At 40.0% G+C, this 15,637-nt stretch overlaps 2 protein-coding genes across 18 annotated transcripts in view; one reads left to right on the top strand and one right to left on the bottom strand.

Annotated features, from left to right (window-relative positions):
- Window positions 1-62: 62 nt before the first annotated feature.
- HAUS8 (HAUS augmin like complex subunit 8) lies at window positions 63-6,860 on the bottom strand. The gene is made up of 10 exons (XM_005029070.5): window positions 6,340-6,860; window positions 6,202-6,257; window positions 5,810-5,906; window positions 4,995-5,108; window positions 4,451-4,533; window positions 3,722-3,793; window positions 3,076-3,234; window positions 1,908-2,049; window positions 1,674-1,815; window positions 63-946 (listed from the first exon to the last, which is right to left on the bottom strand). Exons 1-10 carry the CDS (start codon window positions 6,407-6,409, stop codon window positions 826-828), a joined length of 1,056 nt encoding a protein of 351 aa, XP_005029127.2. The 5' UTR covers window positions 6,410-6,860; the 3' UTR covers window positions 63-825.
- A 161-nt stretch (window positions 6,861-7,021) lies between these two features.
- MYO9B (myosin IXB) overlaps window positions 7,022-15,637 on the top strand; it is a 45,323-nt gene continuing 36,707 nt past the window's right edge. For 10 of the 17 annotated variants that reach the window (XM_027472353.3, XM_027472352.3, XM_072029174.1 and 7 more), the window contains exons 1-2: window positions 7,022-7,146; window positions 13,432-13,541. The gene's annotated coding sequence lies outside the window, so the exon portion shown is untranslated. Of the gene's footprint in view, window positions 7,147-7,975; window positions 8,115-8,194; window positions 8,300-10,271; window positions 10,318-13,431; window positions 13,542-14,520; window positions 14,541-15,637 lie in introns of those variants that run through there. The other 7 variants (XM_072029171.1, XM_027472348.3, XM_072029172.1 and 4 more) reach the window with 5 other exon arrangements.

The following is a 15,637-nucleotide window of genomic DNA, read 5'->3' as shown; positions in this document are numbered from 1 at the left end:
CATGTAAACCCAGATGGAAACAAAAGCTTCTTTAGGAGATCAATGAAGATTTTCAAACATGATGGCTCTTAACACAGCAGTGGAAAACAATCTTTATTGTAAAAATATCAAGTACTTAAAAAGAAAGTTTCAAGTTAATACAAAAGTGTATGTTTTAGTAACTTGTTTCCATGGCAATTAGGCAACAATTTACCAAAACTTTCCACTTGTTACAAGTGACCAGGCTCCTCTTCCATTCATCAGCCTCATTATCCACACAGCTTTTCCTCTTGGAAAATCCAGAAACAAGGGACAATTAAGAGTTCCTCCAGAAGCTGTTCACTGAGTCACCAATGATGTACAATGCTGTACATCCCTACAGGTCCTCCTGACTAAATCAACACACAGTACGACATACACAGTTCCACATTTCTGTTCTGATACATTGCCCTCTAAGGAACACTACGTTGGGAAGAGACGTAAAGCAACGCACTTGAAAACAGGTGCAATAAAGTAAGAACACATAGTTCATATTTGCCAAGAATATGATTTCTTATTATGTACCTTTCGATATTGTCAAGGCAGCAAGTGACGAGAAAGGCACCACAGAAATGCATGTTTAAAAAAGATGTCTCCTTATAGGGCAGCATGCAGGACAAAACACCATTCTTATGTTAGTTTAGTCATCCACGCTGCTTCTTTCATATTCTGGTATAACTGAAGAACCGGACAAGTTGTATGTTCATATGTAAATCAAGGGTGTGAAACAAAGAAGCAAAAAAGATAACAAGTCTAATGATACTGATTTAGCACCCACCCATTAGTAAAAAAATAAAATACACAAACTTAGTTGAAGTACCAGTGTTTCACAACATCTAGTCCATAATTGTCTTCACATATACTTTGATTATGCAGTGAAATTTCTTTACTAACTTCATATGACAGGTTCTGCACTTGGGCGAAGCTCCTGGAACAAAAAAAGCAGAGTAAATGAGTTTCTCTGGAGGATAACAACTTTTACTTAATTAACCACAAAGACTATGCACACAGACACATCATTCTCCTACCGCATAGCCACTGAAAGAAAAAAAAAAAAAGTAAAATAGGAATTTTCTCCTCAAAGGCTAAAATTTGGAGAAGAGGAATAGAAATTTGCAGGAGAGGGAGATGAGTGGCTTCACAGTATATCAGTCTTCAAAGAGTTCAGTTATATTCTCTTCCAGGGAAATGAAGGAAGGAAAGAAAATTTATCATGTTTTATCAATTCCTTGTGCTCAGTGATACTACTTTGTATTTGTTGACAATACTTGGGAGAAAAATAATTTTGCGCTCCTTGTACCTCCCCAATAATGATGTCAAATAGAGAGGGAAAGTGCACACTTTAATAGGGAAAGAAGGAAAAACAAGAACAGTTATATTTGTACAGTTATTCAGACAGAGTGCTTCCAGCTCGCTTTGCCTCCTGTAGTTCTCCACTCTCCTGCACATTTGCACTTGCTCACTGGAATTCTCAGTAAAATTGCCAGAGAACAGCACATTAGACATTATTTTGTAGGTAGCATAAGGACAGAAATAGAGATGTCTGCTACAAACTCAATTAACCCTCTAATATCCATTCTGGATTCAGGGGTAAGATAAATAGATTTTTCTCTGAATATTTAGACAGAGTCTTTTCACCTGATTGTTGTAAGTACCTTTGAAGCTCTTTATCCAGTTCTTGAGACACCTCTTTAATGTCTTTCAGTACAGTGCATGCTTCTGCACTTTCTTCTGAGTAGCTTGGCATAACTTCTGCCAGAAGTTCCTGTGTGATGGTTAACTGCTTTTGCATTTCATCTACAATTTAAGAGATTTAGAAAACATCTCATTGAACATATAAAAAAAAGTTTGTGAAAGTGTACTTGATAAATGAAATGAAATTTTCATACCTAAGTACGTTGGCTTATCTCCCTCTATGTGAATATTCCTTATGGGTAATTCATGCCTAGTAGCATCCAGGGAAGCTGCAAAGCTTTTGTATTGCTCTTTAAAGCGCCCCAAAACAGAAACAAGAGGAGAAAGTACTTCCATCTGAAAAGAACACAAACAACCAACACTTCTTCACAAAGCAGCCACTTTGCTAGTACAGTCAGAACGTATGACCTGGCTTTTCTCTATTTAGAATGTGATTTAGTCTGGGTCAATACAGAAAAACAATTTGCAGAATTATATGTATATAAAAGAAAAAAAAAACAACCACATACAAATGCTACTCTGACATTGACAGAAGAATTCAGAAAGTCTGTGGTGTGATATTCCTGTCCCACTGTTTAACAGGTTTTTCCTCTATTACCTACCTTGCCTAGATCAATAATAGTTTCCTTGTTACCACGGCAAGAAGTACTAGCAACATAGCAGGCAAGGTGCTTTACATTCGATCCTTTGACTGCAGCTTACAGCGCATTCACAAGAGACAAGTCTTAATTTTTGCAATGCATTTTGTTTAAGCAAGCATAAAAGTTCAGTTTTGAAAGTCAATTACTCAAAACATGTTACTCTTTCTATTTGACACAACAAAACTGGGAAAATGCTGAGAAAGTGTGGAGGCTTTAGCTTCTAAGTTCATTTACTGTCAAAAAAACACTAAAAACTTGCCTTCTTCCAACTGGAGCACAACTATTGCTGTTTAACTTATAAAAATATGACAGATAAAGGACAGAAGATGTTCACTACTCATTTAATGGTTAGCAACTTGGCTCTAGTCATAACTGTAATTGCATAACTTTCAGGATGTTAACATAATTTTAAGATGTTTACAGTCGATGCACAGGAGACGTAAGCTGCTGTGGCAACCTGTGCACTGTTGCTGCTCCTTGCCTAATAGCTCTCTAACTTCTCCTTCCTGCCTATCCACAAGGGACAACCAAAAAAGTGACAAAGGCATTTGTTTAGATCATTAGAGAGCACAACATGCCACAACAGGAAGTAGATATTTGAGATGCATAAAATTGTACCACAGCAGGCCACAGGAGCATAGAAACCTTCTCTTGAGAAAGGACCACTTATTAAGATGGACTGTTTAAACACAGGAGAAGAATGAACTGTAATAAAGCCTACCTGTTTGTCTAACGCCTCTTCAAGTCTCTGCTCTCTCTCTCTGAGCAGAACCTCACGCTTCAACTCATAGAGTTTCTCCTGTTCTCTCTCCTTTTCTTCACACAACAATAACAAGTTTTCTTCTGCTTTTTTCTCAAGCTCAGCAACATCGTTTTCAGCCTATTACATCCAAAAAATATTCATAAGTAATTAACATATTCTGAAACAACAAATGTAAGCCTCATATCCAGGTCAAAAAGTCTCAATGAAGGAATTGTAGATATTGTGCAATAAGCTCAGCATGTTATAATTAAAGCTCTCCAACCATCTTCTCCCCCGGTATTTTTTGGGGGAAGATATACATATACAACATCAAATGAGCAAAGAACAAAGTTACTGCTACAACCCCGAACACAAAACACACTTACTCCTGTTTTTTTTCTGAAACTTCTGCATATCCTTACTTCATGAAGAACCAGCACCAGCTTAATAAAGTGGTACGAAGCCCACTTTAAGAGAGTTTTCAAAGCAAGTCATATAGTTTTACAACCATAAACATGTAAGATCATGAATATAACTTTTAGGAATCTGAATGCATAGAAGAACTTGACACCAGAGTTGTTTAATTTCTTTTCAATTTGAAACACCAAATACTCGACTGACTCACCTTCATGCTTAGGTAAGTTAAGATCAGTGTCTGAGATGCCAGCATTTCCCTCAGAACATCAGTATCACATTCCTTTATAAATAAAAGAACATTCTAGATCAATTTTGATATTTAAACGGTTATATTTTCAGTGTGTAAACAAATTACTGAAAGTCCGGTTTGTGGCCACAATTGGTATTATCATCTACTGTCACCTAGATTAAGCTTTATATTTTTTTTAAGAAAACAAAAAGCAATGCATGTTAACTAAATATGCCTATTTGTTCTTTGTTCCACCACTCTTTATACTGTTTTCAGCAGATGTTTGAAACATAGGCATAAAACTTGAAGTTTCAGTACTATGTTGAATAAGTTATCTAAATAAGGCACTTTAAATTAGGTTGAATCAAGGTTAGTTTTCTGAGAAAACATGATAGAAAATACTTAAAGATAATATGAAATAACTTCAAAGCATACACAAGAACACAAAAAGAATCAAACTGAAGAGATACTGCAGTTAGAGCAAATTCTTTACCACAAGGAACTGAAGTAAAACTTTGAGTAAAACTGAAGTAAAATTTTGAGACAAGACAAATGTTTCTAAGCAGCACAACAAACCTGACTTCTGCCATAAGGCTTTAGATTATCCCAGAAACCTTTACAGTTTTACCAAGTTTAGAGAAACAGAAAATCTTCATTTCACACATTTCAAAATAAAGATACTTAACAAATGAAAGCAGTGAGACTTACCGATTCCTGGTTTTCTCCACATGTCCCCGTATCTTTTTTGCAAGAAGATTTTGAACCAGGAGTCCTGGTAAAGGTAGTTTTACCTGTATAACACGAGAAAATTATGACTCTTTTCTACCAATGTATGTAAGGTAAGTCAACATACCATCAGATTTTGTGCTCTATTTCCAGCTTTGATTACGCTAACTAGAAGACATGGATCACAAGCACTTAGCTGAAAGTGACAGTTACCGACAGATGAGGTACAATTCTCACAATGGCTGGTAATCTAACACTATCAGTTACAAATATTTGAGGGTACTTTGTTCTTTAATATTTGATCCTAAACTTAAAACAGCACACCACAAAGATATTGAAAATCAAGAGGTTATCTTAAACCCTGAAGGCCTTAATATGTTTTTTTAAAGACACATAAAAATAATATTTACCTTATTTAACAACAACCTTGCGTGAATATAGTAGAAATAAGGGTTACTTATAATCAAGTTATAACATATATATTAAAAATATTAAAACAACAAATTGAACACAAGTGAAAGCTTACCGTTAATAGCTGAAAGATCAAGGTCTGGTCTAGTAACTTTATCTCCATCTAATAATGTGGACTGCAAATCACTTTTCTCAAAGCTACTTTGATTTAGCGAGCCAGAAACAACACCTGTAGAAAGAAGCTGTTATCAAACTAAAAGAAATAGAATAAATTATGCACAAGTTCACAGTTGTGTGTGCTTTTACTAATATAGGGGGCAACCTTGTACACATTTTCTTTTTATACATCACTTGTATACTCCCTAAATTACCTAGAAATGAAGTAATTCAGAATCTTATCCTCCTAAACATTCCACAGTTGAACTATACCACCCAGGTGTGAAAATAGAATCATATTATTTCGTCAAGATTTTCAAATCAAGATCTCACAAGAAATTTTTTTTTTTAACTCTTGTTAAAGAAATAAAAATGGATCATTTTGCTGACAGGAATTTGTGGTCATTTATACTGGGCTTATTAAGAAAATTAAATACAAGAAGCAGTACAATGGTGAGGACAAAAGAATAATTCAAAGTCTTGCAGAAAAGGCAAGAGACATGCTTATTTGAGACAATCCAATTACACAACTTCAGATTAATATTCTGTGAGAATATCCAGACAAGAGTTTAATATCATGAACTTCAGTGTACACCCCTTAACCTCACATAAAGTTCTTATATATTAATACCTTTCATATACAAATAATTAGCCGTGACAGAATATAAATCCACTCCTTTAGTTTTTTTTTTAGAGTTTTTAGAAGTTGCACGTGGTAGAAAAACAATTTCAGAAAAGAAAAAAACACTTTTAAATTCTTCTAATAACACCTACCAGCAGAAGCTTTACTTTTCTGAGGAGGAACCGATTTTGGTTTAACTGCAGAAGGTGCTTTAGAAATCGACTTTGAAAAGGAAGTTGCTGTGGTATCCTATCAATCAAAACACAGGTATGAGTGAACACAGGTAGTAAGCACAATCAGCGGTATCTCTTACATCCTACTCGAATGCTGACAATAAACAGCTACTATCCTAGGGTGACCTGGTTCTTGGCAAGTCAGCTGAATACACCCCAAATTCCCATCCCAATCCGCATCAGTTTGGTGATGCATAACACCTCCCTCGTCACGACAGCAGTCTTTTGCTTAGGTCCCTCTTCCACAAGTCCGAGCGGCTCCTCGGACCGCTTCTACCCTTTGCCGAGCCCACAATTTTGTGCCCGAGTACCTTCTTGGGGTCTTTCTTTTCGTACTGCAGGTAGCGGGACTTCACGATTCTTCCTCCTGAAGGAGCAAAGAGCAGTCACCGCCGGGCCCGCCACCGCGCCTCAGCCGGGGCCGCGCTTCCCCCCTCACCCCCAGCTACCTTTCTGCTTCTTCTCGGACCTTTCCCCGTCCTTCACCGGCGTCCCGGAGACGCTCTCCAGCGAGGACATCCCTCAGAAACACGGTAGGGGTTAGCAGCTGGCTCCGAGTGAAGAGAAAGGCGCCCAGCCGCTGCCGCCCCCCTCAGCTCCTTCCCCTCAGCCAGTTGGAACTCCCGCCCAGCACCGCCCCCAAGCTGCAGCGGAGCCGGGCACCCCCCGGCGGCTCGGAGGAGCGGGGCAGACCCTGCACCTCCACAGCGGCCACCCCCAGGGCTTTTTTTTTTTGGAGTTGGGGGGGATGCCTCCCACCTAGGCTGCGACTACACGGGGTGCTGCGCTCCCTTCAGCGCCACAGGGAGTCTGCGAGGTCACCGTGAGGGACCGACAAAGCCCTCAGCGCGGTAAACACATCCCCGGTTAACTGTGGGGTGAGGCGGCGCCTCACATATTGAACTGCTGGAGCTCAACAAGCCCACACCGGGGCTGTCCCTCATGAGGCGGGCGGCGACCCCGAAGCGGGAGCCCCCACAGGCGGGGGATTACCGACAGGAGCCCAGCAACAGGCTCAGAAAGCAGCCGGCGAATACCCACTCCCGAGCTGTATTGGGAGCCCTGAGAGGAGCGAGTCGCCCTCATCCCCCCCGTTCCCGCCCCATTCCCCTCACACCGCCCGGCTGAGGGGGGGCCGATGGAGCACGCGCAGTGCGGGCGCCGCCCTGCTCCCCCCGCTCCCCCCCCCTCCACCCGGAAGCGGCGCCTCAGCGGGGCCTGCGGCGGGCGGCGGCGGCGCTTCGCCGGCGGCTGAGGTAAAGGCGGTGGAGCGCGGGCCCCGCGCCCCGGGTGCCCGCTCTTTTTCCATCTTTTTCTCTCCCTGCTCCGCCCGCTGACTGAATTCTGTGCCTGAGGGGGCGGCTGAGGGGCTGGGAGCTGCCCCTGAGGGGGTTTTTGGGGTGGGGGTGAGCGGCGGGTAGGGGCAGGGTGCTGCCGGGGGTCGCTTTGCGCTTGGTGTGCCGGGGAGTTGGATGTGCCTGAGGCCGGGGAGCTCGCCTCAGGCTCCCGGTGGACAGCGGGGACACCTCGTTGCCTCCAGGCATGCTGCTGGCCTCCATCCCCAGTGTGCCGGCTTCACTGCCTCTTCTGGTGTTTCTGACGCTCTCTAAGAGCAGCCTGAAAGCTTTCCTTCCTCAGCGCTTTTGGAAAGTGGCCTTCAAAGTCTCAGGGTTCTTGTTGTGTTTTGGTTTTGAGCTGCTCTTGATGATACCAAGGCTGCTGCTGTGTTGAGGCTGTGCTTTATCACGCCGAGCGTGTTGCCTGACTGGTGCTTGTGTCTGGGTTGTGCTAGGTCCTCTCGGTAAGGTTGGTTTTGCAATCCCTGGAAAGTCAAACTGTTGCAAGCTGGGGGCATCTCTTTTGTTGCATGATTGCAGACTACATGTGGCACTCCTACTGTCTTAAATGTAGTGCTTTTATTGTCCTCCTTCGTGGCTATTTCGACCGTGCCTGATGCAGGTCTGTGTGGTCCTGATGCGAAGGGACTTCCTGGAACTCTTTTAAAACTTTTCTATTACTCTGTAAGTAGTCTGGCAGAATTATCACCCAGCTTTGTTTGCAAGTTTTATTTGTGGGAAGTGACAAGTTCTTTGTATCCAAATGAGCTCGGCTTTACTTGATTTTGCCTTCTGGAAATGAGTGGCTGGAGATGATCTCAGGCTCCTGGCAGATGTAATTAGCCTTTCAAAGATGTCATCAGTATCCTCCCACGTTGCTCCTAGAGGTGGGTTGGTATCGGTGTGTCTACCTAGCTCTTTGCAAATAAGACTTTGTTATGCGTAATTAGAAGATTTCTGATTTCAGGTTTGTTAGCTGGAATACATGACTGAAGGACTTGCCCTAAAGTAGCAGTGTGAGGTAACCCTGCGTTCCAGCTCAGTCTGTTGGTGTCACGCCCGTCAAATTTTAGTAAGTCTTTGGTGTCTTTAGCTCTGAGTCTCGTCAGAAACAGATTTATTTAATGTAGGAAAAGAGGTACGGGTGACTTTTAATGCAGATAAATATATCTTCGCTTCAAGATTCACTGTAACTTTTTTCTGATGAGTTAGTTTTGGTCAGTTTTGTCTCGTAGTTCCAGGAACAATTACCTATTTTTACCTTTACCTGCCCTACATTTAAAGTCTGGTAACACCCCTACTTCTCAGGCTGCTGCTTCTAAGGCCGTTTCCCTCATTAGAAGCATTAACTCATTACCATCAGACTCGAGAGTTACTGCAGTAACGTGATGGAACTGTTTTTGTAGAACTGCGAAATATGCGTGGGCTTTTTTGCCTTTTTTGTCACTGTGCTTGAACGTTTGCCTCAAAAAGTGTTTTTTAATTTTTTATTAGTTGAATGTTGTAGGCTGTGCGGTGACAGGGCAGCTGTCTGCAAAAGGATAGTCTAATCAGAGTGGGAGGACTCATAGGTCTGTGTTTTTCTGTGGAACCTAAAACGTTTGTAGGACTGAATAATTCAGGAAGAGTAAACACAACTGATGAAAAATTTAACTGAGGTTCATTTAGTAAGTAATGCTTTGTACAGACTGAATTTTCTGACAAATGATGATTCAAACGTTAGACTTCTTGAATAATTCTGTGTGTGAATAACTCTTTGACTCATATGCATATAGCTCAGTATTACTTTGGCTAGATATGGTCTTTCCTTAGCTAGATGGACACGGGGGGAGGTGAGGCAGCCATGAGACAGGATTCTTTTATCTTGGGAATTTACAGAAGCAAAATTCCTGAAAGATGTAACACTGTTAACTATCTTACCAGTCAAGGAAAATAGTGAAAAAATGATTCAACAAAAAGTCCGTGGTTCAGTACTTTTTTTGTGAATTTGAAGGCTGAAGGTGTTTATTAACTCACAGTTCTAAGAAACAAGATGTGCTTACTCTGCCTGTCTTTTCCCTCTGACTTTTGGATTTTTTTTGGCAATCATGTTTACATTTTATTGAAACAACACTCTCTAATGTGGTTAAATATGATGCATATTTTTCAGGTAGACCTGTGCATGGTGCCATTTAAAAACATATACTATCACAATTCTTTTTAAAAACTTTAATCAGTGAGTAGCACTTCAGGGCTTGTGTGTTCTGATTAATTTTTTTATTAAAAAAAAAAAGCATTTGTGTATTTATTTTTTTTAAGGAGAAAACTGTCCAAAACTAATATCGAGAAGTCAATCCAGAGATGCTTATAAGGATTTATTTTTCTAATAGCTGGCTAGTTTAATAGATCATTTGTCTGCTGAAAGGGTTAGCAGTGCCTTTATTTCAGAATTCAGGTTGTATCTGATAGCGTGTCACCAAATGCAACTTAATGCAGATCCTAGCAAAACTTCTTCCTTAAAATACCAACAGTATTTAACACAAACAAGTGTTTTTAAAACTGTTTGACACACACAGGTTCTGCTGCTGATGAATCAGTTCTTTTTTCCCAATTCACACAAACATTCAGCCTAAAGTTTCTGAAGATAATTTCTTATCAGTGCAGTTGCAGCATTAGGCCAGTAAGATTTTTGCTTTGTTGATGTCTGTAACACCAGTAAGGATGAAATAAAGAACAACTATGAAAGGTTGTGAGAATAGTCTCAGAGTTTCTTTTGACTTTCATTCTTTGCTGCTAGCACCCTCGGTTGCTTTGCTTCCAGTCCTTCTTTTCTCAACAAGGCCACATTTTCATTTCCTCTGAATCATACTCAGGAGCACATCTGTAGCTATGACACTGCACTCAGTGTAAGTTAATAACATGCTATAGGCCTTTAAAGTCACGGTGAGCCTGATAAGATAGCCTTGTCTAGAGGTTAAATTGTGCGTCTGAGCCATTCAGAGGAAGTCTGGCCTGCATCTTAGATGAGCTGAGGGCATAGATTGGGATCAGGTCTCAAGGGCCAGAGGGAGGAGAGAGAAGGAAACTGAGAAGGAACTGCTTGCAATGGAGGTAATTTCTTTGACTTTTTCCTGTATTACATTGCATTACTTGCACTGCAGGCCAGCTTCTCCTTTGTTAGGCAGTCTGTTGCATACATGAACATCTCTGCCAGGGTTGATTGCAAAAAGTAGTAACAAATATGTTGTAAATTGGCATGCTCCATTCAGAACTACGCCTTTTGGAGTAGAAAACAAGAGCTTTTACTTAAAGAAAACCAAGGGTCAAGAGTTGTTAAGTTAAACAGGAAAAAAAACATTGAAATGTTACTAGAGCACAAAGCAATTTTCAGGTTAATCTACAAATGTCTGGTATATTTGGGGGGGGGGGGAAAGCTCAGCTAATAGCAACTGTGTGTCCTCATGATGTGAAGTGAGGCAAGGGCTGAGGCCTTTGCCTTACCTATAAAGCACACTTGGTCCTTGAAATCCTAGGGTGTCGCTGTAGCCCTTTATCTTGCTGGAAGTTCCTTGCTTTGGAATCTAAGGAAAAGTAATAGCTGAATATTTTCACAATTGCTAAATGTTTTCAGTTTGATTGGAGGGAGGGGGCTCTTTTTGGGACAGCAGTTGACAAATCTGGTACTCAAGAATATTAGAGGTACATGTGATACCTTTCTACGTCTGTGTTGAAAAATACTTGATGAACGATGTGAGGAGCTCAGATCTTGTGGATTGAGGAATGCAGCACTGGAAACGTACATGAAAATGTGAAGAACTGGAATATTACAAAGTTGATCCTCAACAATTTTGCCGTAATGGTAGCTTTCCCTTTTTAGCCTCACTATGATTCATTGACTAAACATGTGGCTTCAAATTATGGCCTTATTTAAACTAAACGGATACCCTGCGCTGATTGGGGAAAAGTTCTTTTCTAGAATTTTACAACATTACTAAATAGGCAATGTTGGCTTTAATGCATATGATGAAAATTCATTAGTTTGATGGAGACTTGAAGACGTTTAGAAAATACCATAAAAATTACCGTGTAGAATTTGACTGTTCTCTATTCCTGGTAATGTTGTTGGGGTGGCGGGGAGGAATAACATTACAGATCAATGATAAATCATGTAGCTTAGTATGTTTCTTTCATAAAGTATTGAAGTAGTTACTTGAAATGTTGCCCTATTTGGTGATTTAAGTGGCAAATGTAGCCAATCCTACAACAACATACTTAAACACTGCAGCCTACTTTCAGTTGGATTGTTGTTTGGTAAACCTAGTGGTTTTATGTGTGGCTTTGTTTGTTTTATAAGCAAGTGAAAGTAATAATTAATAGGCAATCTAAAAACAAATATAGCTTTAGACTGTTGTCTTATAGATGTTTTATGTTAGTACTATTGACAAATACACCATTTGTAGGTTTGCAAAGATGGGGTAGTGGATCTTGGAAAGAGATTTTAGGTTGTGAAGACTTGCTTCCATTTTTGTAGACCTATAGGAATTACCCTGCTAGGATAGCTGAGTAAAGGCAGCCTCTAACCAGTACCTTGTGTTTAAATTTGTCTTGCAGTATTCAAGGTTTCCCTTTTCTCTTTCATCTTGCTCAAAATAAGTACTGTTAAATTGCATGCGTTACACTGGCATAACAAAACCGCTGTTGGAAGGGTGCAAATCATGTATCTCTATATCTTTTAATATGCTAATCCCTTGCAGCTGTTGCCCCACTCACACCCACAGAAGTAGTACAGTGCGATGGTTTGAATAAAAGATTAGAATCAAACTTTGTGTTTCTAACTTCTGTTTTGACTTTTTTCTCTTGCCCAGCTTGCCTAATTCTTCCCCTGTGTTTGCACCTGTATGGTGAAAAATAACGCTTTATTGTTTTGCAGATGCTGACAGCTGTACTTAGTCAACTTTAATTGCTATGAAGAGGCATACTTGCACTACTAGAGGCTTGTACAAAGTAAAACATTTTAAGGAAAACAGGAAGGAGTCTGAATGTGAAGTCTAAAATTAGTTGATGTTCACCTAATGCCAGCTTCTGCCTCCCACTTATTAAATTCTCTAACACAGCTTTGTTTTTTCCTATATTTTGTAAGGAGCCTCTTATAAGGAGGAGTACTGAAAGAAATTGAGGTAACTTTGCAGAAATTTCCATCTCCTACAAAAAGAAGTCAACAGTGGTTAGGCTGCTGTTTTCCTGAGCTTGCTGTTTTGCATGCTGACCATTATGGTTTCATTATTACCTTATACTCTTGCATTTCTCCTTTTTCTTCCAGTATTCTCTGCACCTGAATTCGGGCTCGTGCTTTCATGATGGGCCAAATTTAATAGAAGTGATAAGTATTCAGATTGCTTAAACAGAATTCTAGGTAATTATAGATCATAAAATCGGGAGTGATTGTTCAGACTGCTCAACATAAATGAGGGTGGTGCCTAGTTAACTGTAGCACCTGTACAGCACATCTGAAACTGGGGACTGGCTGACTTTCTAAAAAGACCTTTAGCAGGCCTCATTATTACTGCCAGTTAAGTTTCTGCAGCAGAGGGTAGCCTTCTGGTGACATTTGTCTTATGTTTCGCTGACTTTGTCTAGCTTTGAATTCCAGCCACAGGCTTTTGTTATAGTTTTGTCCTCCAGACTGGTGAGCGTTATCAAACTTCAGTTCCCCGTGCAAGGACTTAAACTGCTATCAGCCTGCAGTGTGTGTTTCTTACAGACAAAGCTTCTAGAGTATTTTGCTATAAGGAGGTACTTTCTAACGTAGCTGTTGTTATTGTCAGCTTCTTACTTGAATTTGGGGTATATTCTAGGTCGTGTACCTTCAGAGTACAAGGGTAGAATGGCCATCTGACTAAATATTCATTTGATGTGCATCTTGGATTTACAATAACTGTTATGCTTATGGTGTTACGTAGGAGTCTCATGTTTAAATGATTACCCACTACGCTTTCCAAGCCTGCTTCAGTTACTGCTTTTCAGGATAGCTCCCATTCCATCCCTCTGGCGTGGCTTGCTTCTTAAGTAAATCTGAAGTTGTTTACCTGTGAACTCAGCTGGAATTTGTTCACTTGCTCCTATCCTGCAGAGCTGTATCATTGAATTAGCTTTTTGATTACTTATTGCCTTCTCAATCTCTGTATGATGCATTCCTTATCAGTAATTCTTTTTTCTTCCTTTTAGAATCATGATGAAAATACTTACTTTGACGCCAGGAATCCAACTTCACTAGAATCTAATCCTCCATTTGCTTGATGATAATCCATCCATAATTGAATACTGGGACTCATCAGGTAGCCAAGTTACCATCTGTTCTTCTTACTATCTGTGTATGATCCTTTACTTTTATGATCTAATTTATTATTCAAAATACTGTTTAGGATGAGGTCAGAGGTGTACCAAAGTCTGTCTCTTCGAGCAGTGTTATTATCAAACAAGTTTGATAGCCTAAGAAAAATCACACGTTAATTGGGAAGCAGCAGCTTTTCCTCAAACCTGTGTTTTTAAATATTCTGATTCTTGGATAGAAGTATTTAAAAGTGTTTTTTTTTTTTTTTCCTGGAACACATTTGGTGCATTTTTTTGACATATAAGCTGTATGTAACAAAAAGACAATTGATTAAAAGGACATAATAGTAGTTGGGTGCTACTCTTCCTTAAGTGACTTCCAGAATTTCATTTTTTTTCCTTAAAGCTTCATCGTCAGTAATAAATGATTCAAAAGACCGTATCTGTTCTAAGTTATTGTTGGGTGAAAGAGCAGTCTCAAAGCTCAATGCTGCCAAAAGCAAGCTAACACTGCCTGGATTTCATATCTGGTTAAAAAGAGGCAGTGTTATACTGATTGTCTTTCTGTTTACTGCTGATATGACCTTACATTGAAATCATGTTTCAGCAAATTCTTTCTACTGTAGCTTATCTTCCAAATCATTCTTCTAGGCTGATGGTTGGGGAAGCAGAACTCACTTGCATGCTTTAACTTCCATGAAGTTGCTTGATGACTGTGTAATTAAAAAAGCTGTGTGTAGCATGACAATGTTAAAGTTGATGCCTGAGTATTGCTTTGCCAGAAATCTCTTGTTTAGGATGAGTGAGTCTTTCTCTTTTCAGTTTTTCTGTCAGACACACTTGAGCAGAGACTGTCATCTGTCACGTTGTTACTTGCTGTAAATATCCTGGCCTGTGTTTTTCAGTAGTAAAGAGAGGCCGTTTGTATTCTGGTTTCCTTTTTAGAAAGTGTGATGTGGAAGTCTCAAGCAATATACCAGATGTATCTTGGTAGCTGACGTGAGGTGAGCTTCGGAAATGTCTATCAGTGCAGTCAGAGGTTAGCACCTGGGTTCAGCTTTTCTTTGTGGGCAAAAAGTTGGTGCCACGCTTCTTAGGGTGTTGTGCTGGTCAAAAGGCTCTCTGAGGGGACTTCCTCTGTCGCAGCAGACTGTGTGTCTGAAACTAGTTGTTGGGGGGGGGAAAAAAAAGGAAGTCTGCACAAGACTGTTTCCCTTGAACTAGCCAGCCAGCTTGAAAGGAAAATGGTCACTTGTTCTTTTTTTTTTTTTTTTTCTGTCAGTGCTCCAGATTCATCTTCCCTATGAGCAGCAGCAGTCTACTGTAGGGTTCTACTGTATGTTAGTGTTTGAGTTTCTGTAGGTTAAGAAAGCTTTATACTTGTGGAATTCCTTCAAAGATACTTCAGACTTCCAATCCACTGATCAGTGATGATCACAGAAAATGGAGAGGGGACTTAAAGCTCACTGGTCGGTCCTTGTGTATCACCAAGTTCTTGCAGTAAGCCTCCTTAATGAATGAGGAATTTAACAGGGCAGGAAACCATTCTCTGAGGGATCATAACTCGAGCGGAGATGTGTTGTGGTTTGTCTTTCTGTGTCTGGCTTGCTCAGCCTGCCTTTTGATGAGTAGCCACTAAGAATGACCTAGCTTGCACAACAGTGTCTTCTGAAAGCTTACTGTTCAGAACTCCCTTCAAGCACCGTTCTCTACTCTGAGGCTGTTCATGAGGCAGAGCCATGTCATATGTTTCTCTGAAGTGATTCATTACTTGCAGTGGAAGTGGCAGCTAAATGTTTCCAGCTCTGCTGATTTTAATTTGAAATGATTGCTCTGTGTGGCCTTATGCAAGTTCCTGTTCAGTTCTTTAGTGGCAAAAAGCAACTTCATTGGCCAATAGCATTTCTTTGCCACTTTCTTTTTTTTAAAAAAATACTCAGTATGTAGCTATATATTTAGAATGCTTTTGTTCTTGAGACTAAAATTTAAATGGTGTTCTGGGTATGAAGTTTTATGGATTGTTTAAAAAAAAAAAAGTGAATCCTTCTTTATCCTTCTATTATATACATTATTTCAGTTTAACAGTTTGTTAATTTATCAA

The sequence above is a fragment of the Anas platyrhynchos genome, chromosome 29, assembly GCF_047663525.1.
Source record: "Anas platyrhynchos isolate ZD024472 breed Pekin duck chromosome 29, IASCAAS_PekinDuck_T2T, whole genome shotgun sequence".
Lineage (NCBI taxonomy): Eukaryota > Metazoa > Chordata > Aves > Anseriformes > Anatidae > Anas > Anas platyrhynchos.
The sequence above is the reverse complement of the archived record's forward strand: the minus strand, read 5'-3'. Positions and strand labels throughout refer to the sequence as shown.

What these genes read in the sequence shown, in the direction of transcription:
- HAUS8 (XM_005029070.5), bottom strand. Translation starts at nt 6,409, where the DNA reads ATGTCCTCGCTGGAGAGCGTCTCCGGGACGCCGGTGAAGGACGGGGAA. An exon ending in GTCCGAGAAGAAGCAGAAAG is followed by an intron (nt 6,258 to 6,339) that starts GTAGCTGGGGGT and finishes TTGCTCCTTCAG; the next exon opens with GAGGAAGAATCGTGAAGTCC. An exon ending in CTGGATAAAGAGCTTCAAAG is followed by an intron (nt 947 to 1,673) that starts GTACTTACAACA and finishes TTTTTGTTCCAG; the next exon opens with GAGCTTCGCCCAAGTGCAGA.